Below are 21,612 nucleotides of genomic sequence, written 5' to 3' on the forward strand. Positions count from 1 at the left end.
TTTGCTCACTCTCTTGTGTTCTTCCACCAAGAATGTAAGCTCCATGAAATAAGAACTTAGTTTATCTTGTTTACTGCTGATTCTTTAGTGCCTTGAACAGTGCATGACACACAGTAGGTGCTCAATAAAAGCTGTCAAATGAATTTCCTATTTGTCAGTGTGCTTGATACTAGAAGTTCATAGACAAATAATAAAGAAGTCACAGACTAGTAGAAATAGGCAGGTAAATAAATAATTATCATACACTGTCCTAATACAATAACAGAGATTAAGTACAGTTATGATTCAGGAAGAAGAGCAAATACCTCTGCCAATACATGTCAGTCAATGAAGGCGTCACTGAAGAGAGAGACATAAACTGGGTCTTGAAAGATAAGCATAAGTTCACGAGGTAGATTCCATTTGTGAACAAGAACATTACATAGAGAAAATGGTAAATGAAATGATCTAATAAGCAGGAAATGACACACCATAAGGAAGAACTGTAAGTAGTTAGGTAGGGATGGAACATGGAGTACATATGCAGTAGTGGAAAAAGACAAGATGAGTGATGCAGGGAGGCAGGAGACATATCATGGGGAACAGATCTTAAACAAAGTACAGAGAGACTGGACTTTGTCCAGTAGGAGAGAGAGAACCATTCAAGCTGGGATCCTTAACAGAGACCCGTGGATGGGTTTCAGGATACATGTGCATCTCTTGAAACAAAAATTTTCTGAGGGGTGGGCCCATAGCTTTCATCATATTCCTCCAAAGGTCTATGGCTCAAAAACAGCTTATAAACCACTGTAATCAAAGGTATTGATCAGAAAGTGATATGACTAGATTTGCATGTTAGTAAAATCACTCAGGCACGAATGGGGAGGGAGGTATTGGAACACTTAGTTGGGTAGATCATGTTTTGGGGGCAGATGGATAGATCAGCATGGAGCCAAGGAAACAGGACTTGGCTAAAGATATGGATTTTGGAGTGATAGTGGAAGTCTGTGGGTGGTAGAATAAGTGATGAGCATGAATAAGATTGTACAGAGAGAGTATGTATTATAAAATGAGAAAAAGACAACAAAACCCTGACAACATACTCTACATTTGAAAGCAAGAGAAATGAGGAACCAAAGGACAATTAAAAGGAACAGCCAGGGGTGCAGTGGCTTACACCTGTAATTCTAGCACTTTGAGAGGCTGAGGTGGGTGGATCACTTGAGGTCAGGAGTTTGAGACCAGCCTGGCTAACATGGTGAAACCCCATCTCTACCAAAAATACAAAAAATTAGCCAGGCGTGGCGGCACGCACTTGTAATCCCAGCTTCTCGGGGGCTGAGGCAGGAGAACTGCTTGAATCCAGGAGGCAGAGGTTGCAGTGAGCTGAGATCGTACCACTGCACTCCAGCCTGGGTGACAGAGCAAGACCCCTTTTCGAAAAAAAAGAACAGCCGGGGAGGTGAGAGGAGAATCTAAACAAAGCAGGGTCATGGAATCATCCCTTAGGAAGGAAGGGATGGTCAACATTGTCAAATATCTTAATGAGGTCGTGCAGGATGAGGACTGAAAAGTGACCACTGGAGAGAGCACTGAGGTCAACAATCATCAGTTAACTTAGAAAGAATGGATTCAGTAGTATGGATGGGGGAGAGGCCAGACTGCAATGAACTGAGGCCTGACTGTGGAGTAAGTGAATTCAACAAACCTAGATTACCCTTTCTAGAAATTTGATATAAAAGAAAAAGACAGAATCTATATGGGAATATAGATGGGAAAGGACAAAATCTAGATGGGAATATAGTTATTTTGATGGAAGAAATATTTATATGTTTAGGAGAAGAAACTAAAACAGAAAGAGATGAAAAATGAAGAAGCAAGGAGACCTAACAGAAAGAGGGAGGTCCCTGATGAATCAAGAGAGGGTGGGATCTAGATGAAGGGATTCATTAGGCAAGATGAAGGATACTGCTTTGCCTGAAAAAAGGAATGATTCTGGGCAAAAATATGTAAGAACACATGACCAAGAACCATAATTTTCTATATAAAAAATAAGATAATTTGCAGAGGGGACAAAGGAGAGGGTCGCAGGATCTTGTGAAAGATAGAAAAGGTTTGGAGCAGTTGTAGTGAGAAAAGAATGATCATGGATAATCAGCTAAGGCTAGACCTCATCACCCTATGGTGGTGTTAATGACCACAGTTGGGAAATGTTCTTGACTAATTTGAATGATCAGAAGGCATAGGGTAAAACTGACTTGAGGACAAGAAATTATGATGCCAATTTTTGTTTCTTCTATAACAGTTCAGGGTTATAAAGTTAGCCATATGTTCATAATTGCCCCATAACTGGTACTACAAAGAAAATTAGCTTACTTGAGATCTGGGCATCAATAATCATGGAAGACGAAGTTGATGACTGTTCATTACTGGCATCAATTTGAACCAGGGATGCATTTTTAATATTATTGTCCTCTATATTCCAGTTATTCTTATGTAGCAAGCCTTCAATATTGGTGACTTTACAGCTAATACCACAGCCTGGCACAACCTGGAAATCTATGCAGGTACCCAAGGTTTCAGTGTCCAGTTCCTAACAAACAGAAACAAAAGGATTTCCTCTACTGTTCTGATAATGCAAGGTCATTTATTAGCACAATAAAAGATAACACCAAGTTAATTCTAAATGTTTGTAATAAAATTGTCACTTATTGCCTACTTGACAGTGGATTTTGATAAGGACAAAGGAATAGAGCATCAAACATAATAATCAAAGTTACAGAAGTGCCTCAAAATCTTTGTTTTGGCCAGGCACAGTGGCTCACACCTGTAATTCTAGCCGAAAAAGCCGGCTAGGAAGCCAAGGTGGGCAGATTACCTGAGGTCAAGAGTTTGGGACCAGGCTGGCCAACATGGTGAAACCCTGTCTCTACTAAAAGTACGGAAAAAAATTAGCCAGGTGTGGTGGTGCACACTTGTAATCTCAGCTACTAGGGAGGCTGAGGTGGGAGAATCGCTTGAACCCAGGAGGTGGAAGTTGCAATGAGCCGAGATTGCGCTATTGCACTCCAGCCTGGGTGACAGAGAGAGACTCTGTCTCAAAAAAAAAAAAAAAAAAAAAAAAAAAATCTTTGTTTTAATCCCACTCTCTAAAATTTATAGAAAACATGGAAAGCTTATCAGTATTCTCTGATCTTTCCAGTAGATAATTACAAATTAAAATTTTAATTCTGTAGTCAAGTCAGGTTTTCTATTCAACACAGGGCAACAAAGGGTAACAAAGTATATATAGGGCCTTTAGTTACTAGGGGCTCTCCATCTGCTCTCTAGTCTACGTCTTTAGTAAGCCGAAAAGTTCTGGGGGCCCTCATTGTTTCCTAGCTCTTTATAGCTTCATCCTCTCTGCTGTTTGATTTTGGTGTAAGGAAGCCAGATCAGGTAATAGGTAAAAGGGAAAGAACAAATAAATGAATGGCAACACCAATGGTCGAAACTGCCACATTTTAAGTATAAAATTAGTGTGAGACAATTCATAAAGAACTCATGCAAATGAATAAGAAAAAGACAAACAATTCTGTGGAAAAATAGGTCACAAATACAAACAGGTTAGAGGAAAAGAAATTCAAATAGCCAATAAATATATAAAAAGATGCTCAACCTTATTCATAATTAAGGAAATGCAAAGCAAACCATCAAGTAAATAGTTTTTCACCTACTACATTGAGAAAATAAAAATAAAGTGTCGGTAAGAATGTGGGGAAATGAGCACTCATAATTTTTGGTGCAGGTATAAATTGGTATAACCCCTCATGGGTATTGGTAATCCTCATCATATGGGTATTGGTAAGATTCATCAAAATTTAACTGCATACATCCTTTGACTTAGCAATTGCATTGATAGGCATTTAATGTAGAGACAGACTTGCAAAAACTGATAAGGATGTTGAGTGTATACTGTAAAAGCCAAAAAAACCAAACAATCACATTATAGAGTACAATATAGCCATTAAAAACAATGAGGCAGATCTGCATTTCCTGATAGGAAAATTCACTTAATAAAATAAAAAAGCAAGGTAACAAAGATTGATCATTGTATGACCTTTCTGTATAAAGTTTAAAATATGATAAATACATATATGTGGCTCTATGCATTAAACACTGTTAACAGATGCACACCTTTATGACTATACTAAAATTATTGAATTATACACTTTAAAAATGTGAACTTTATAGTACATGAATTATATTTCAATAAAGCTGTCATTTTAAAAGACTTAATAGGTTAATAGTTGTTAAACTTTGGAGAAAGGAATTATGGAAGGGGGCAGGGAATGAGGTTTACAATTTTCAATATGTAATTCTCTGAACTATCTGAATTGTCCTTCCACAAATATGTACAACTTCTATTTTAATTTTTTGGTCAACAGGAGCTATCTGTGTGATAGGATTATAGTTCATTTGTTTTCATCTGTATACTTGTCTGTATGAAGAAATGAGTTACATACAATTAAATGAGAAAATACAAGTCTTTTTAGTCTCATACCAACCATACATGCAAATCAAACACCAGTCTGGATTTGATCCGGGGAATTCCTACAGGAGATAACTACATTAATAAACAAGAGGAAAAAATGTACCTGTTTGCAGTATTTGGTTATGGCTGCTCCTAGAGGGTGTTCACTGTTACTTTCAGCAGTTCCCACAATGGCCAAGATTTTATGGTGTGATATTCTGTTACTTTCCATTAGAAGCTTTACTTGATTCACTACTGGGGTTCCATGAGTAATGGTTCCAGTCTTATCAAATACCACTACCTTTACCTGTAAGAAAATTAAGATACAATGACTTGATGATCCTCCACATCACCTTTCCAGAAATAAGAAAAAGGTCTGTTTTGACAAACAGATGACTATTTAGTTTCTTAGTAAACTGACCTTTGACTTAATTTGACTTAAAAAACTGATGATCTTTGGGAAAATAAAAGAAGAAATACTCTTAGTTATACATAATAGCTCTCCTCTGCCAATGTTGAACTGTTTGTTCATACTGAATGACTGTGAATATATGTTAAACAACCAGAGCTAATTTTTAAGGGTTGACTGTTAACAGGTAATTAAGAGACGCCTCTGGTGCCTCAAGGTAAAAAAGAAAGGCTTTCAATACTAATGAATTATAGATCTGATGGGAAAATCTAGGCAGTAGGGAAATGATTATAAGAATAAAGGTAAAAGGCCAGGTGTAGTGGTTCAAGCCTATAATACCAGCACTTTCAGAGGCTGAGGTGGACGGATCACCTGAGGTCAGGAGATCGAGACCAGCCTGGCCAACATGGTGAAACCCCATCTCTACCAATAATAAAAAGTTAGCTGGGCGTGGTGGTGCATGCCTGTAATCCCAGCTACTCGGGAGGCTGAGGCAGGAGAATCGCTGGAACTTGGTGGGTGGAGCTTGCAGTAAGCTGAGATCGCACCACTGCACTCCAGCCTGGGCCACAGAGCGAGACTTCATGAAAAAAAAAAAAAAGGAAAGAAAGAAAGAGAAAGAAAGAAAGAAGGAAGGAAGGAAGGAAGGAAGGAAGGAAGGAAGGAAGGAAGGAAGGAAGGAAGGAAAGAAGGAAGGAAGGAAAGAAGGAAGGAAGGAAGGAAAGAGAGAGAAAGAAAGAAAGAGAGAAAGAGAGAAAGAAAGAAAGAAAGAAAGAAAGAAAGAAAGAAAGAAAGAAAGAAAGAAAGAAAGAAAGAAAGAAAGAAAGAAAGAAAGAAAGAAAGAAAAAAAAGAAAAGAAAAGAAAAGAAAAATAAACCAACAAAGTATGATTCTGGACAGGGGAAAAAATAGCTATCTCGGCTCACTGCAACCCCCGCCTCCCGGGTTCAAGCTATTCTCCTGCCTCAGTCTCCTGAGTAGTTGGGATTACAGGCATGCTACCTCGCCCAGCTAATTTTTGTATTTTTAGTAGAGACGGGGTTTCACCATGTTGGTCAGGCTGGTCTCAAACTCCTGACCTCGTGATCCGCCTGCCTCAGCCTCCCAAAGTGCTGGGATTACAGGTATGAGCCACTGCACCAGGCTAGTCTTGCAACTTTTAATTTTGAAATTATATCAAAATTTAAAATGTCTATAAAAATTACTAGCCTGTATTCTCTGGCTAGGTGAGTTTCCAGATTTGTTCTAAGATATGTTCTATGTTTACTACATACCTATGTATATAGCTTACATTCTCATAATAAGAACATACTGGTAGAAACATGGTTTTAGTTGAAGTCATGTAGCCTTGCGATGATTATGGAAAGCGTAATATGAGATCAGAGATAGGATTATATTCCTAAAGTGATAGCTGCAAACTGTCGGCTGGTGGCAGCAAAGGCAAAGAAATGGCACTGTAATTGAAGGTCCCAGTGAAGAAAACAAGTCACACACAAATAAGAAGGCTGCTAGAGTTTGGCAAATTTTCCTGGGCAAATACCTATTCTGTCTTTCTGCCATAAAGACTAGTCTAGTCTGAGCTAGGATAGGAGTCCAGGTTTTCCATATTAGGGTCTGCTCTAATAGAATAGGCCTGGAGTAGTTTTAGGGATCTTAGGCAACTAAGGCCAATCTGGAGCAGAACCAAAATAACACCTTTCCTGCCTCAAATCTCTGGATAGTCCTAGAAGCAACTCAGCTCATGGACCACAGAGACATAATTTAGGAGTATGTGTTTCTCAACAGGGGTGATACTGATAGTTTGGTGGGACAAGTTTTAGTTCTGGGGACTGTCTTACCTTATGAGCCATCTCCAATGGCTCTCCACCTTTTATTAGTATGCCATTTTGAGCACCTACTCCTGTACCCACCATCACAGCAGTTGGAGTGGCCAGTCCCAGTGAACAGGGACATGCAATACACAGAACTGTGATAGAGGCTTGGAAAGCAAATCGTATTATCGTTTCTGTTCGGGAGATACTTCTATTGTAGCCCTTTAGAAGAAAGGCATAAATTTTCATTATTAATTTAGAGCTGTACAAAACAAAAGAAACAAAACTTAACATTATTTAAATAAAACCACAATTTAAAAAGTGACATATCCTACCTAGCTACCTACATATATTTTTTAGTTACAGGTAAGAAAACACTTTCTTTCTTTTATGAACATAAGAAATTAGGACATACTGAGATTCTAGAATTACAAACTATGGACTGAATATATAAGGGCTCCATATTGAGAATGAATGTTTTTATTAGAGATCTTCAGAAATAGCTGCAAATGTGAAACATAATTTTCAAAAAATTTGATACTGAATAAACAGAAGTCTCAATCTCTGTATAGTAAAACCATAAATCTGCCTTTCACACTATTCTTGAAAGACAATGAAAAAGAATCACATGGCATGCAAAGGGACCTTAGTCATATTTCAACAAAATCCTTTTGGACATAACAATGTAAATCAACTATATCTGCTAATTAAACTCTTAGTGACGCTCAGTGTTCGCTCATGTGGGAAAAATATAATTGGTAGTTTTAGAAGAAATCTAAGACATCCTGAACTCATGAGAAAAATTCCTGAAGGAAACACATTCCAAGCTACTTGCCGGCCTGTGCACTGGCTCATATCTGTAATCCCAGTGCTTTTGGAGGTTAAGGCAGGAGGATCATTTGAGGCCAGGAGTGTGAGACCACCCTGGGCAACATGGTAAGACCTCATCTCTACAAAAAATTTTTTTTTTTTAGTCAGGCATGGCTGGGCACGGTGGCTCACGCCTGTAATCCCAGCACTTTGGGAGGCCAAGGCAGGTGGATCACCTGAGGTCAGGAGTTCAAGACCTGCCTGGCCAACATGGTGAAACCTCATCTCTATTAAAAATGCAAAAATTAGCTGGGCATGGTGACACATGCCTGTAATCCCAGCTACTTGGGAGGGTGAGGCACAAGAATTGCTTGAACCTGGAAGGCAGAGGTTGCAGTGAGCCGAGATCATGCCACTGCACTCCAGCCTGGGCGACAAGAGCAAAACTCGATCTCAAAAAACAAAAAAACACAAAACATTAGCCAGGGATGGTGGTGCATGCCTGTAGTCACAGCTACTCGGGAGGCTAAGGTAAGAGAATCGCTTAAGCCCAGAAGTTTGAGGCTGCAGTGAGCCATGATTGCACCACTGCATTACTGCTGGGGCAACAGAGCAAGACCCTGTCTCAAAACAAACAAACAAAAAAAACAAACCTTCTCAACAATCCTTTTGTTCAGTGTGTACTAAACAGACATAAATCATTTAAAGAAACTTTTTAATATTACAGTAATGGGTTGGACATGGTGGCTCATGTCTGTAATCCCATATAATAATACCATATATTGAATAGGGTGTCCTTTCCCCATTGTTTGTTTTTGTCAACTTTGTTGAAGATCAGTTGGTTGTAGGTGTGTGGGTTTATTTCTGGGTTCTCTATTTTGTTCAATTGATTTACATGTCTATTCTTGCATCAGTACCATGCTGTTTTGATTACTATAGCCTTTTAGTATAATTTGAAGTCAGGTAATGTGATGCCTCTAGTTTTATTCTTTTTGCTTAGGATTGCTTCGGCTATTTAGGTTCTTTTTCCATATTAATTTTAGGATTGCTTTTTAAATTCTGTGACAGAGGACATTAGTTTTATATGAATTGTGCTGAATCTATAGATTGCTTTGGACAGTATGGTAGTTTAAATAATATTAATGCTTCCAATCCATGGGCACGGAATGTTTTTCCATTTGTGTCCTCTTCAGTTTCTTTCATCAGTTTTTTATGGTTCTCTTTGTAGAGATCTTTCACCTCCTTGGTTAAATGTATTCCTAGGTATGTTATGTGTGTGACTATTGTAAATGGGATTGAGTTCTTGATTTGGTTCTCAAGTTGGACACTGTTGGTGTATAGAAATGTTAATAATTTTTGTATGTTGATTTTATATCCTGAAACTTTACTGAAGTAGTTTATCTGGTCTGAGAGTCTTTTGGAGAAATCTTTATGGTTTTCTAGGTATAGAATCATGTCATCAGGAATAGAGAAAATTTTTTTTTTTTCAAGACGGAGTTTTCTTCTTGTTGCCCAGGCTGCAGTGCAACGGTGCAATCTAGGCTCAGTGAAACCTCCCCCTCCTGGGTTCAAGTGATTCTCCTGCCTCAGCCTCCCAAGTAGCTGGGATTACAGGCATGCGCCACCATGCCCAGCTAATTTTTGTATTTTTAGTAGAGACAGGGTTTCACCATGTTGGCCAGGCTGGTCTTGAACTCCCGACCTCAGGTGATCCACCTGCCTCGGCCTCCCAAAAGTGCTGGGATTACAGGCATGAGCCACCACACCCGGCAGAAATGCATTAACTTCATTGTTTACCCAAAATTTATTCAGGGGTTGGTTGTTTAGTCTCCCTGTACTTGTGTGGGTTTTCGAGTTCCTCTTGGTATTGATTTCTAATTTTATTCCACTGTAGTGTAGGAAGATGCCTGATCTGATCTAGTTGTTTTTTAATTTATTGAGACTTGCTTTATGACCAAGACTATGGTCAATGTTAGGGTATGTTCCATGTTCATATAAGAGGAATGTATATTCTGTGATTATTGAGTGGAGTATTCTGTAGATATCTATTAGGTCCACTTGGTTGAGAATTCAATTTAAGTGCAGAATTTCTTTGCTACTTTTTGTCCTTGATGATCTCTCTAGTGCTGTCAGTGGGGTACTTTAGTCCTCCACTATTATTGTATGGCAGTCTACCTCTTTTTGTAGGTCTAGCAGTATTTGTTTTATAAATCTAGATGCTCCAATGTTGGGTGCATATGTATTTAAGATAGTTAAATCTTCTTGTTGAATTGAGACCTTTATCATTTTGTAGTGCCCTTCTTTGCCTTTTTAAAAACTATTGTTGGTTTAAACTCTGTTTTATCTAACACAAGAATAGCAACCCCTGCTCTTTGTTTTCCATTTGCATGACAGATCTTTCTCTATCCCTTCACCTTGAGCCTATGAGTTATTACCTGTGAGATGGGTCTCTTGATGACAGCAAAAGGATGGATCTTGTTTTTTTATTCCAATTTGCCACTCTATCTATGTCTTTTAAGTGGAGTATTTAGGCCATTTACATTCAAGTTTAATATTGATATATGAGGTTTTGTTCCTCATGGTGGTGTTTGCTAGTTTCTTTGTAGTCTCAATTGTGTAATTGCTTTATAGGGTCTGTGAGCTTTGTATTTATACATGTTTTTGTGGTGACAAGTATCATTCTTTTGTTTCCATGTTCAGAACTCCTCTGAACCTTTCTTATAGCTCTGGTCTGGTGGTGACGAATTTCCTTACTGTTTGCTTGTCTGGGGGAAGACTTTGTTTCTACTCCATGTATGAAGCTTAATTTGGCAGTATATGAAATTCCTGGTTGCCAATTTTTTTTTCTTTAGGGAAACTAAAAATAGGCTCCCAATCACTTCCAGCTTTGTAACATTTCCACTGAGAAGTCTGTGGTTAGCCTGATGGGTTTTCTCTGTAGGTAATTTGGCCCTTTTCTGTAGCTGCCTTTAAGACTTTTTTCTTTTGCATTGACTTTGAATATTCTAATGCCTATGTGCCTTGGGGATGGTCATCTTCTATAATGTTTTGCAGGAGTTCTCTGGATTTGAAATTCCTTTAGTGAATTTTTCAGTTCCAGCAGTTCCATTTTTTTTTTTTTTTTTTTTTTCTTAATATGGCTACCTCATCTTGCATATCCTGAATCGTTTTTCTGGTTTCTTTATACTGGATTTCAACTTTCATTTGGATCTCATTGAGGTTTCCTTGCAATCCATATTTTAAATTACTTATCTGTCATTCCAGACATTTCAGTCTGCTTAGGAGCCATTGCTAGAGAGCTATAACAATCCTTTGGTGTTGTGAAAACACTTTTTGTACTGCTGGAGTTCTTGCACTAATTCTTTCTCATCCAAGGGAACTTTTGCTTCCTATTTTTGAATTTGCTATCATTTCCATGGGACTTTTTCTTTCCTTCTTTTCTTTCCTTTGGGTGCTTTACTGTGGTACATGTTGTGTATGATTATTTAGCTTTGTTTTTGGTACTTTTAGGGGGCCAAGGTGCTGTACTGATTCCTTGGTTGTGGATAGCTTCTATGCTGTAGCTTTCTCAGATGCTGCTTTTTGTAGTGAGGTATTAGCCATTAGAGCTGACAATCTCCTGTAGGGTTTAGGGTGCAGAGGTCCCTGTGGACTTATCTTAAGGGCTAGAATTAAGCCTTTCTGTTAGCAGATTTTAAATTTTATGATGCAGTTCAGGATACAGACCAGTAGATGGCACTCAAAAGTAAGAGACAGCAGGTAGGTTGGTGTCAGGTGGAAGTACCTGCCCTGATGCAGGGATGGTGGGAAGAGATTACATTAGGGTGCACTCCCATTCCTGATCCTGTGCTGGCAAGAACATGATCAGCTTCTCTTTTGTGCCCTTGTTGTAGGGCTCCTGACTTTCATTTCATAAGGACTTTGTCCTTTGGTTCCCATGAGTATGCCCCTCCGATAGCTACCACTAAAATGGGTTTGGGTTAGTCTTTTCCCCCAGACCAAAGCAGGCAACTCAGTGATTTGTCTGTCCCTCCTTGCTGGGACAGTGCCACTCTGTCGGGAGAAGAAGTTGAGCCTTGCCCTTGGATAAAGCCCAAGCAGCATGTGACTCACTTGTAGTAGGGCTGGAGCCACCATGTAAAGCATGAAATATGCTTTGTCCAAGTGTGCGTTAGCTGGCTCCTGGTGGGAAATACCACTGCTGCATCTGTAGCACTGTAGGTGTGGGGGAAGGGTTTGGCAGGAGATGATCTTCTCTCCATGTCTAACCCTAACCCTAACTACCATCCTGTCCAAAGCAATCTATAGATTGAACACAATTCCTATAAAACTACTACTGTCTTCTGTCACAGAATTTAAAAAGCAATCCTAAATTTCATATGGAAAAAGAATCTAAATAGCCGAAGCAATCCTAAGCAAAAAGAATAAAACTAGAGGCATCACATGACCCAACTTCAAATTATACTAAAAGATTATAGTAATCAAAACAGCATGGTATTGATACGAAAATAGCCACGTAAATCAATTGCATAAAATAGAGAGCCCAGAAATAAAGCCACACATCTACAACCAACTGATCTTCAACAAAGTTGACAAAAACAAACAATGGGGAAAGGACACCCTATTCAATCTATGGTGCTGGGAAAACTACCTAGCCATGTGCAGAAGAATGAAACTGTACTCATATCTCTCACCATATATAAAAATTAACTAAGGATAGATTGAAGACTTAAATGTAAAAACTCAAACTATGAAAACCCCAAGAAAACCTAGGAAAAACTCTTCTGGACATTATCCTAGGGAAAGAATTTATGACTAAGACCTGAAAAGCAATTGCAACAAAAACAAAAATTAATAAAGGAGATTTAATTAAACTAAAGGGCTTCTACACAACAAAAGAAACAATCAACAGAATAAGCACAGAACGTACAGACATACAGAATGGGAGAAAATATTTCCTAAGTATGCATCCAACAAAGGACTAATATCTAGGCTCTATATGAAACTTAAACAAATCAAATCAATAAGGATAAAACAACCCTATTTAAAAGTGGGCAAAGGGCATAAATAGACACTTCTCAAAAGAAGACATACAACTTATCAAAAAACACATGAAAAACTACTCAACCTCACTAATCATCAGGAAAATGCAAATTAAAACCACAATGAAATACCCCTTCACATCAGTCAGAATGGCTATAATTAAAAAGTCAAAAAATAACAAGACGTTGGCAATGATGCAGAGAAAAGGGAATACTTATATTCTATTGGTGGGAATGTAAATCAGTTCAACCTCTATGGAAAACAGTCTGGAGATTTCTCCAAGAACTTAAAATAGAACTACCATTCAACCCAGCAATCCCACTACTGGATATCTACTCAAAGGATTTTCCTTTATTTATTTTAAATTGTTTTATCAAAAAGACAACTGCACGTGTGTGTTTATCACAGCACTCTTCACAATAGCAAAGACTTGGAGTCACCCAGGTGCCCATCATTGATGGACTGGATAAAGGAAATGTGGTATATATACACCATGGAATACTATGCAGCCATAAAAAAAGAATGAAATCATGTCCTTTGCGTAGCATGGGTGAAGCTGGAGGTCATTATCCTAAGTGACTTAATGTAGGAACAGAAAATCAAATACCACATGTTCTCACTTATAAGCGGAAGCTAAACAATGGTTACACATGGACATAAAGATGGGAATCAATGAGCAGTGGGGCCTCCAAAAGGTGAGAAGAAGGGAGGGGGGCAAGGGATGAAAAACTACTTATTGAGTACTATGTTCACTATTTGGGATATGGGGTCACCATAAGCCTAAACTCCAGCATCACCCAATATACTCATGTAATAAACAATACACCCATGGGCCGGGCACGGTGGATCACGCCTGTTATCCCAGCACTCTGGGAGGCCGAGGCAAGTGGATCACCTGAGGTCAGCAATTTGAGATCACCCTGACCAACATGGCGAAACCCCATCTCTACTAAAAATACAAAAATTAGCTGGGCATGGTGGCATAAGCCTGTAATCCCAGCTACTCGGGAGGCTGAGGCATGAGAATCATTTGAACCTGGGAGGTGGAAGTTGCAGTGAGCCGAGATCGTGCCACTGCACTCCAGCCTGGGTGACAGAGCAAGACTCTGTCTCAATAAATAAATAACAAACAAACAAACAAACCTGCACATGTACCTCCTGAATAAAAAATAAAATAAATAAACACAACAAACTAAGGCTTTATTTACTGTGAGTAGGAGTCTCGCTCTGTTGCTCAGGCTGTAGTACAGTAGTGAAATCATGGCTCACTGCAGCTCTTATCAGTAATAGTTTTACAGTGTTAGGTTCTTATTAAGTTCTCAAATACTTCAATATTTATCCAAGAGTTACAGATGGATATAGAAACACAGCTGGAAGGGGCTTTCACATATTTCTAGGCTTATGCTTCCATAAACTTCATAGATGTACACATGTTGTTGTAGAAAAAGAACAGATGCTTGTCACAAGGCCAGGAAAGATTAGGTTTGCAGACACTTTGAAGGGTGAGGGGGAAGGGAATTTGTTGGCCAAAACGGAAAAAGGAAAAACAACTCAGCAAAATGAGATTGAGTCCTGTTAACAGGCTCTCCACCTCACCGACTGAACCCCAGGTACCACCCAGGAACAGGACAGGTCAGACTCCTCTCCTATACAAACGGGGTGAACTTCCCGGGGCCCCACCCCATCCTCCCAGTGCATAGGTGGACATTATTTAGAAAGAATCAGTGGGGCGTTGGGGGGTAGGGCAGGCTTCATCTGGGACCAGCAGTCTGGTGTTTCAACCTTCAGGATGTTTTAGGCTTAAAGGTTTTCAACCTTCAGGGGTTTCACTGGGGGACCCTTGGCTGTCACCTGCATCTGTCAATATGTTAGATGCTTTCACCTATACTAATTCCAATCCTGTATCTTAGGTATTATTTTCCCTATTTTACAGATAAGAGAACTGAGGATAGTAAAAGTTACATGACTTAAAGTTTATATATCTAATTTGAGGCACAGTCCAGTTCTACTACTTTACCACTTTACAACACCATAGAGAGCATCAGAGAACTAGATGAGCAGACACTAATAATATCCTATATTTGTAAAGCATTTAATAAATTACAAATTATTTCTAATATATTATCTTATTTAACCTTCACAACAATCTTAAGTTACACAAAATGGGTATTACTGAAACTTCACTTTATAGTTGAGGAAACTGAAGCTCAGAGAGCAATTAAGTAGTCTAAGATCACATTGACAGTAAATGACGGAGCTGAAATCCTGAGGTTTTCCTCAATATATCTATAGTCCTTTGTGAAAGCAAAACCATGTCAGAAATGAGACTAAGCATAACATGTAAAAGTTTGGTATTTGTTTTTGAAAAATCACAAGTCATAATAAAAATTTTTCTCCAAAAGGAAATTTTTTATATTTATGAAAATGCAAATATTATTCTTATCACCCTCCCACTCCAAACCTTTAAAGGTCCTGGTAATTATTAAAGTTATTTCCACTGAATTACTAATGCAAAAGACTCACAAATTGTTCTGCATATAGTAAAGAGTTATTACAAGTCACTTACAGGAAAGTAGGTTTCCACAATTTCAAAATTCAGAAATCCAATTACAATCCATACCAAGAGGGTGGCAATGGAAACAAAAACAATAAAAGGAACAAAATAGCCACTGAGTTTGTCTGCAAACTGCTGGATAGGAGCCTAGAATTAAAAATAACAACAATAATAAGAAGAAGCATATCAAAGTCTTTTCTGATACTGAATGCAGAGTATATTTAGTAGTTAGCACAAATAGAAATATTTTAACAAACTTCATGTTAATGGCCAGGTGTAGTGGCTCACACCTGTAATCCCAACACTTTGAGAGACTAAGGCAGGATGATAGCTTGAGTCCAGGAGTTTGAGACCATCCTGGGCAACTTAGGGAGACCCTGTTTGTATAAAAAAATTTTTTTTAAATTAGCTGGGTGTGCGGGCATGTGCCCACACACAGTCCCAGCTACTCGGGAGGCTGAGGCAGAAGGATTGCTTGAATTTAGGAGGTCAAGTGCAGTGAGCCATGATGGTACCACTGCACTCCAGCCTGGGCAACAGACTGAGACCCTGTCTCAAAGCAAAAACAAACAAACTCCATATTAATGCAACTAAAATTTTTATCGGAAAACGTAAAAACTAGGTGAAGATTTATACTGAGAAGGCTTTAAAGAAAATAGTTTGTTTCTCCTAGCGAGTTAAGTTACCTTTGATGTTTGTGCCTCTTCCACAAGTTTGACAATTTGAGAAAGGGTTGTGTCTGCTCCAACATGAGTTGCACGGATAAGCAGCGACCCATTCTGGTTAATGGAACCAGCAATCACTGTGCTGCCAGGTTTCTTAGCCACAGGCATTGCCTCCCCTGTATGGAGAGTAGAGATACATTTAAGGAGCATAAATGATCACTATCATGAAACATATCATTATTTGTTACTTGCCAAAAATATCTAGATATAAAATAGAATCTGAACAAATGCCTAGGTAAAAGTTGCTTTCCCCTTTCCCTTGTATCAATTCCCTAGGCCAAAGCCAGGAATATAAACCTTGAACGGGAAAAACCTGTATGGTAGCTCTTGTTGGCAGATACTTTTAGAGTTTCACCCTAGTCCTAGAACATCGGTTCTTAACCTGTTCTCAAGGAACATTTAGAAATGTAGGAGGGAGTTTTTGTTTGTAATAATGACTGCACGGGATGGGGAAAGGGGTGCTACTACTTCGATTTAGTGTGCCAGTGCCAGGGTCAGGGACACTGAATTGTACTACAGTGTGTAAGAGAGTCCCCCAGAACTAAGAATTGCTCCATCCAAACTGGCAATAGCACCCCTATAGAGAAGCACACAGTCTCGTTGGGCACAGTGGCTCATGCCTGTAATCCTAGCACTTTGGGAGGCTGAGGCAGACAGATGGCTTGAGCTCAGCAGTTCAAGACCAGCCTGGGCAACATGGCAAAACCCTATCTGTACAAAAAAAATACAAAAGTTAGCCAGGCATGGTGGCATGTGCCTGTAGTCCCAGGTACACGGGAGGCTGAGGTGGGAGGATTGAGCCCAGGAAGCAGAGGATACCATGAGTCGAGATTGTGCCACTGTACTCCAGCTTGGGTGACAGGGTAAGACCCTGTCTCAAAATAAACAAAATAAAATAAAGGAAGAAACACACAGTCCCACATTACTTCCACATGGTTCATAAACTGAGTTTCTTCTAGGACTATCAGAGAGTTGAGATGGGAAAGGTATCATTTTGGTTCTGCTTCAGATTTTACCTAAGATTTCTAAAACGATGCCAGACTTATTCCCTTAGAGTAGACCCTGATGTGGAAAACCTGGACTCGTATCATAGCTCAGATTAGACCAGTCTTTACAGCAGAAAGACAGAATAGGTATTTGCCCAGGAAAATTTGCCAAAGTCCATCAGGTGTACAGGAAACTGAGACAACTTCCTTTGGTTATGCATTCTAGTAGCTAATAATCTCCAGTGATAAAAGCCTTCAATAGCTGATATGGTTTGGCTCTGTGTCCCCACCCAAGTTTCATCTCTAATTATAATCCCCACATGTTGAGGGAGGGACCTATAATCCCCACATGTCAAGGGAGGGAGGTGATTGAGTCATGGGGTGCCATTTCCCCCATGCTATTCTTGTGATGAGTGAGTTTTCACGAGATCTGATGGTTTTGTAAGTGTCTGGCATTTCCCCTGCTGGCACTTCTCTCTGTTGCCTTATGAAGAAGGTCATTGCCCCTTTCACCTTCTGCCAAGATTTTAAGTTTCCTGAGGCCTTCCCAGTCATGCAGAACTGTGAATCAAATTGAACCCCCTTCCTTCATAAATTACCCAGTGTTGGATATTTCTTTAGAGCAGTGTGAAAACCGACTAATGTAGTAAATGGAGTAAGTTGTTACCACAGGGAGTAGGGCACTGCTATAAAGATACTTGAAAATGTGGAAGCAACTTTGGAACTGGGTAATGGGCAGAGGCTGGAACAGTTTGGAGGGCTCAGAAAAAGACAGGAAAATGTGGGAAAGTTTGGAACTTCATAGAAACTTGGTGAATGGTTTTGGCTTTTTGTTTTTTGTTTTTTGTTTCTGTAACAGAGTTTCGCACTTCTTGCCCAGGCTGGAGTGCAATGGCGCAATCTCGGCTCACTGCCACCCCTGCTTCTTGAGTTCAAGTGATTCTTCTGCCCCATCCTCCCAAGTAGCTGGGATTACAGGCATGCTCCACCAAACCCAGCTAATTTTATATTTTTAGTAGAGAAGGGGTTTCACCATGTTAGTCAGGCTGGTCTCAAACTCCTGACCTTAAGTGATCCACCAGCTTCGGCCTCCCAAAAGTGCTGGGATTACAGGCATGAGCCACTGCACCCAGCCAAACTTGTTGAATGGTTTTGATCAAAATGCTGATAGTCATGTGAACAATGAAGTTCAGGCTGAGGTGGTCTCAGATGGAGATGAGGAACTTATTGGGAACTGGAGTAAAGGTCCCTCATGCTATGCTTTAGAAAAGAGACGGGTGGCATTTTGCCCCCACCCTAGAGATCTGTGGAATAGTGAACTTGAGAGAGATGATTTATGATACCTGGCAGAAGAAATTTTTTCAGCAGCAAAGCATTCAAGATGTGACCTGCATTATTCTGAAAGCATTCAGTTTTATGTGTTCACAAAGAGATGGTTTGAAACTGGAACTTACGTTTAAAAGGGAAGCAGAGCATAAAGGCTTCGAAAATTTGCAGCCTGACAATGCAATAGAAAAGAAAAACCCATTTTCGGGGAGAAATTCAAGCTGGCTGCAGAAATTTGCATAAGTAATGAGGAGCCAAATGTTAATCACCAAGACAATGGGAAAAACATCTCCAGGACATGTCAGAGATCTTGGCAGTAGCCCCTCCCATCACAGGCCCTGAGGCCTAGGAGAAAAAATGATTTTGTGGGCTGGGAACCAGGGCCTCTGATGCTCTGTGCAGCCTCAGTGACATGGTATCCTGCATCCCAGCAGCTTCAGCTCTAGTCAGGGCTAAAAGGGGTCAAGGTAAAACTCAGGCCATTGCTTCAGAGGGTGCAAGCCCCAAGCCTTGGCAGCTTCCATGTGGTGTTGGGCCTGCAGGTGCACAGAAGTAAAGAACTGAAGTTTGGGAATATCTGCCTAGATTTCAGAGGATGTATGGAAATGCCTGGATGTCCAGGCAGAAGTCTGCTGCAGGGGAGGAGCCATCATGGAAAACCTCTGCTAGGGCAGTACAGAAGGGAAATGTGAGTCTGGAGCCCCTACACAGAGTCCCCAATGGGGCACTGCCTAGTGGAGCTGTGAGAAGAGGGCCACTATCCTCCAGACCACAGAATGGTAGAGATTCACCAACAGCTTGTACTGTGCACCTGGAAAAGCCACAGACACTCAACACCAGCCTGTGAAACCAGCCATTTTGGGGGGGCTGTACCCTGCAAAGCCACAGGGGTGGGTCTGACCAAGACCTTGGGAGCCTACTTCTTGCATCAGCATGACCTGGATGTGAGACATGAAGTCAAAGGAGATCATTTTGGAGCTTTAAGATTTATTAAGATTTAATGACTGCCCCAATGGATTTTAGACTTGCATGGGGCCTGTAGCCCCTTTGTTTTGGCCAATTTCTCCCATTTGGAATGAGAGCATTTATCTAATGCCTGTACTCACATTGTATCTTGGAAGGAAATAGTTTTTGATTTTACAGTCTCATAGGTGGAAGGGACTTGACTTGTCTCAGATGAGAGTTTAGATTGTGGACTTTTGAGTTAATGCTGAAATAAGACTTTGGGGGACTGTTGGGAAGGCATGATTGGTTTTGAAATGTGAAAAGACATGACATTTGGGAAGGGTCAAGGGTGGCATGATATGGTTTGGCTCTGTGTCCCCACCCAAATCTCATCTCAAATTGTAATCCCCACATGTCGAGGAGGGGAGGTGATTGAATCATGGGGGCAGTTTCCCCTATGTTGTTCTCATGATAGTGAGTTCTCATGAAACCTTATGGTTTTATAAGCATCTGGCATTTCCCCTGCTAGCACTTCTCTCTCCTGCTGCCTTGTGAAGAAGGTCCTTGCTTCCCCTTTTCCTCCACCATGATTACAAGTTTCCTGAGGCCTCCCCAGACATGTGGAACTGTGAGTCAATTAAACTTCTTTGTTTTATAAATTACCCAGTTTCAGGTATTTCTTCATAGCAATGTGAAAATGGACTAATAGCATAACTAAAGCCACAAAGTAAATCTGAGGAAACTGATTTAATACAGTCTTAAAAGAACTTATTTTCTTTGTTCATAATTTATGTATTCATAGCTTCGACAAAAAGTGCATCATCTTTCATGTCTATTCTTCTTAACATTTTGGTCATGATCCTTTGAAAGAACATACCTGTGATGAGGGACTCGTCTACCATAGAATGTCCTTCAATAACACGACCATCCACTGGAAATTTGCCTCCTGGAACTACTTTAATGATATCTCCACGTTGTACAAGTTCTACATCCACTTGTTCTTCACTGGATATAAGTTAACATAAAAAGCACCATTATAATATGCTTCCTACCCTGACCTCTCCATGCAAGCTCTTTAGTTCACGTCAAGCTTGTGGCTCCATAATTACTACCAATGGAAGCTAGAACCAACATTTAAGCTAGGAACTAGTATGTCAGTCTTGCTTACTGTTAATGAACAGTACAGTAGCTAGCACAAAGTAGGCACTCTAAATATTTTTTTGAACAGTCATTGTTAAAAAATGAAAAGTTTTAAAAAATAATGTAATAGGTTTCATTTAACTAAAACTTTATTTATTATGTAACTTTGCCTAAACAATTTTATGAGTATAAAAATGAGAAATACAAAAGATTGAAATCTAATCAAGTCTTTAGTTTTATCTTCCAATTTACAAGTAACACAGGAGTTATAGAACAAGTTAAATGAAACCAAAAGGAAGCAAAGAGATAAATTCAGATTGTGGGATATTCTACAGAACAACTGATGGCTATTTCTTCAACAAGTCAATTGTTTTGGGGGCAGGAGGGAAGGAAGGAGAATGAAAAGAAAGAAGGGAGGTACTGTTTTAGATTAAAAGAACATAAGTCATAGGATAGTCAAATGCGATGATGCATGGATCTTGTTTGAATTCTATTTCAGGCAAAGAGACTTAAAACATTTTGGAGACAACAGGAGAAACATGAATATGAATTGGGTCTTAGGTGACATTAAGGAATTAATGTTCATTTTGTTAGGTACAATATGGTAGTATAGTTATATCAGAATATATCCTTTTTAGAGATAATACAGACTATTTAGCAGTAAAACAATATGACTGACATTTGGTTTAATACTACTGCAACAAGAAAGAAAGATAAAATGTATAGATGAAGCATGGCAAAATGTGGATAATTTTTATATCTGGGAGACAGATTATGTGAATTCATGATAGTCCTTTTTTTACTTCTGCGTATATCTGAAATTTTTCTTAAGAAGTTAAAAAAAGAGAAGAGGGAAGAGGGAAGATAAATACCTGAGGAGGATATTATCAGAATCAAGAGTTACAATAGTTGCTTCTGTAGCTTGTAGTGAAATTAGCTTTGCAAGAGCCTCTGATGTTTTGCCCTATAAATTAAAACAAACACATTGAAAATGCTAAGGAAGAAAAAGTTCAAGTCTTAACTAAAATAAAAATACAATCTTTAGCATTTACCCAAAAGACAGCTTTAGGAATATTAATTTGTTCAAAAATTAATATGAAAATGTTTCACTTCAAAATGTTTGAATGTTTTACTTCAAAATGTTTCACTAGAAAATGTTTCACTTCAAAAAGATAAAGTACACAAAATATTTTATTTTTTATTTATTTTTTTGAGACAGAGTCTCACTCTGTTACCCAGGATGCAGTACAGTAGCGTGATCTCGGCTCACTGCAATCTCTGCCTCCTGGGTTCAAGCAATTCTCCTGCCTCAGCCTCCCGAGTAGCTGAGATTACACGCCTGGCTAATTTTTGTATTTTTAGTAGAGATGG

At 39.3% G+C, this 21,612-nt stretch overlaps 1 protein-coding gene across 1 annotated transcript in view; it reads right to left on the reverse strand.

Annotated features, from left to right (window-relative positions):
- The window catches only part of LOC105464288 (ATPase copper transporting alpha), a 136,294-nt gene that overhangs the window by 11,506 nt on the left and 103,176 nt on the right, over window positions 1–21,612 (reverse strand). Inside the window, exons 11-17 of the mRNA XM_011712032.3 lie at window positions 21,114–21,205; window positions 19,979–20,106; window positions 15,806–15,960; window positions 15,132–15,266; window positions 6,740–6,934; window positions 4,617–4,799; window positions 2,356–2,572 (exon numbers count right to left, since the gene is read on the reverse strand). Of these exons, the coding sequence (XP_011710334.2) occupies window positions 2,356–2,572; window positions 4,617–4,799; window positions 6,740–6,934; window positions 15,132–15,266; window positions 15,806–15,960; window positions 19,979–20,106; window positions 21,114–21,205 (1,105 nt within the window). The remainder of the gene's footprint in view (window positions 1–2,355; window positions 2,573–4,616; window positions 4,800–6,739; window positions 6,935–15,131; window positions 15,267–15,805; window positions 15,961–19,978; window positions 20,107–21,113; window positions 21,206–21,612) is intronic.

Source organism: Macaca nemestrina, chromosome X (genome assembly GCF_043159975.1).
Source record: "Macaca nemestrina isolate mMacNem1 chromosome X, mMacNem.hap1, whole genome shotgun sequence".
Lineage (NCBI taxonomy): Eukaryota > Metazoa > Chordata > Mammalia > Primates > Cercopithecidae > Macaca > Macaca nemestrina.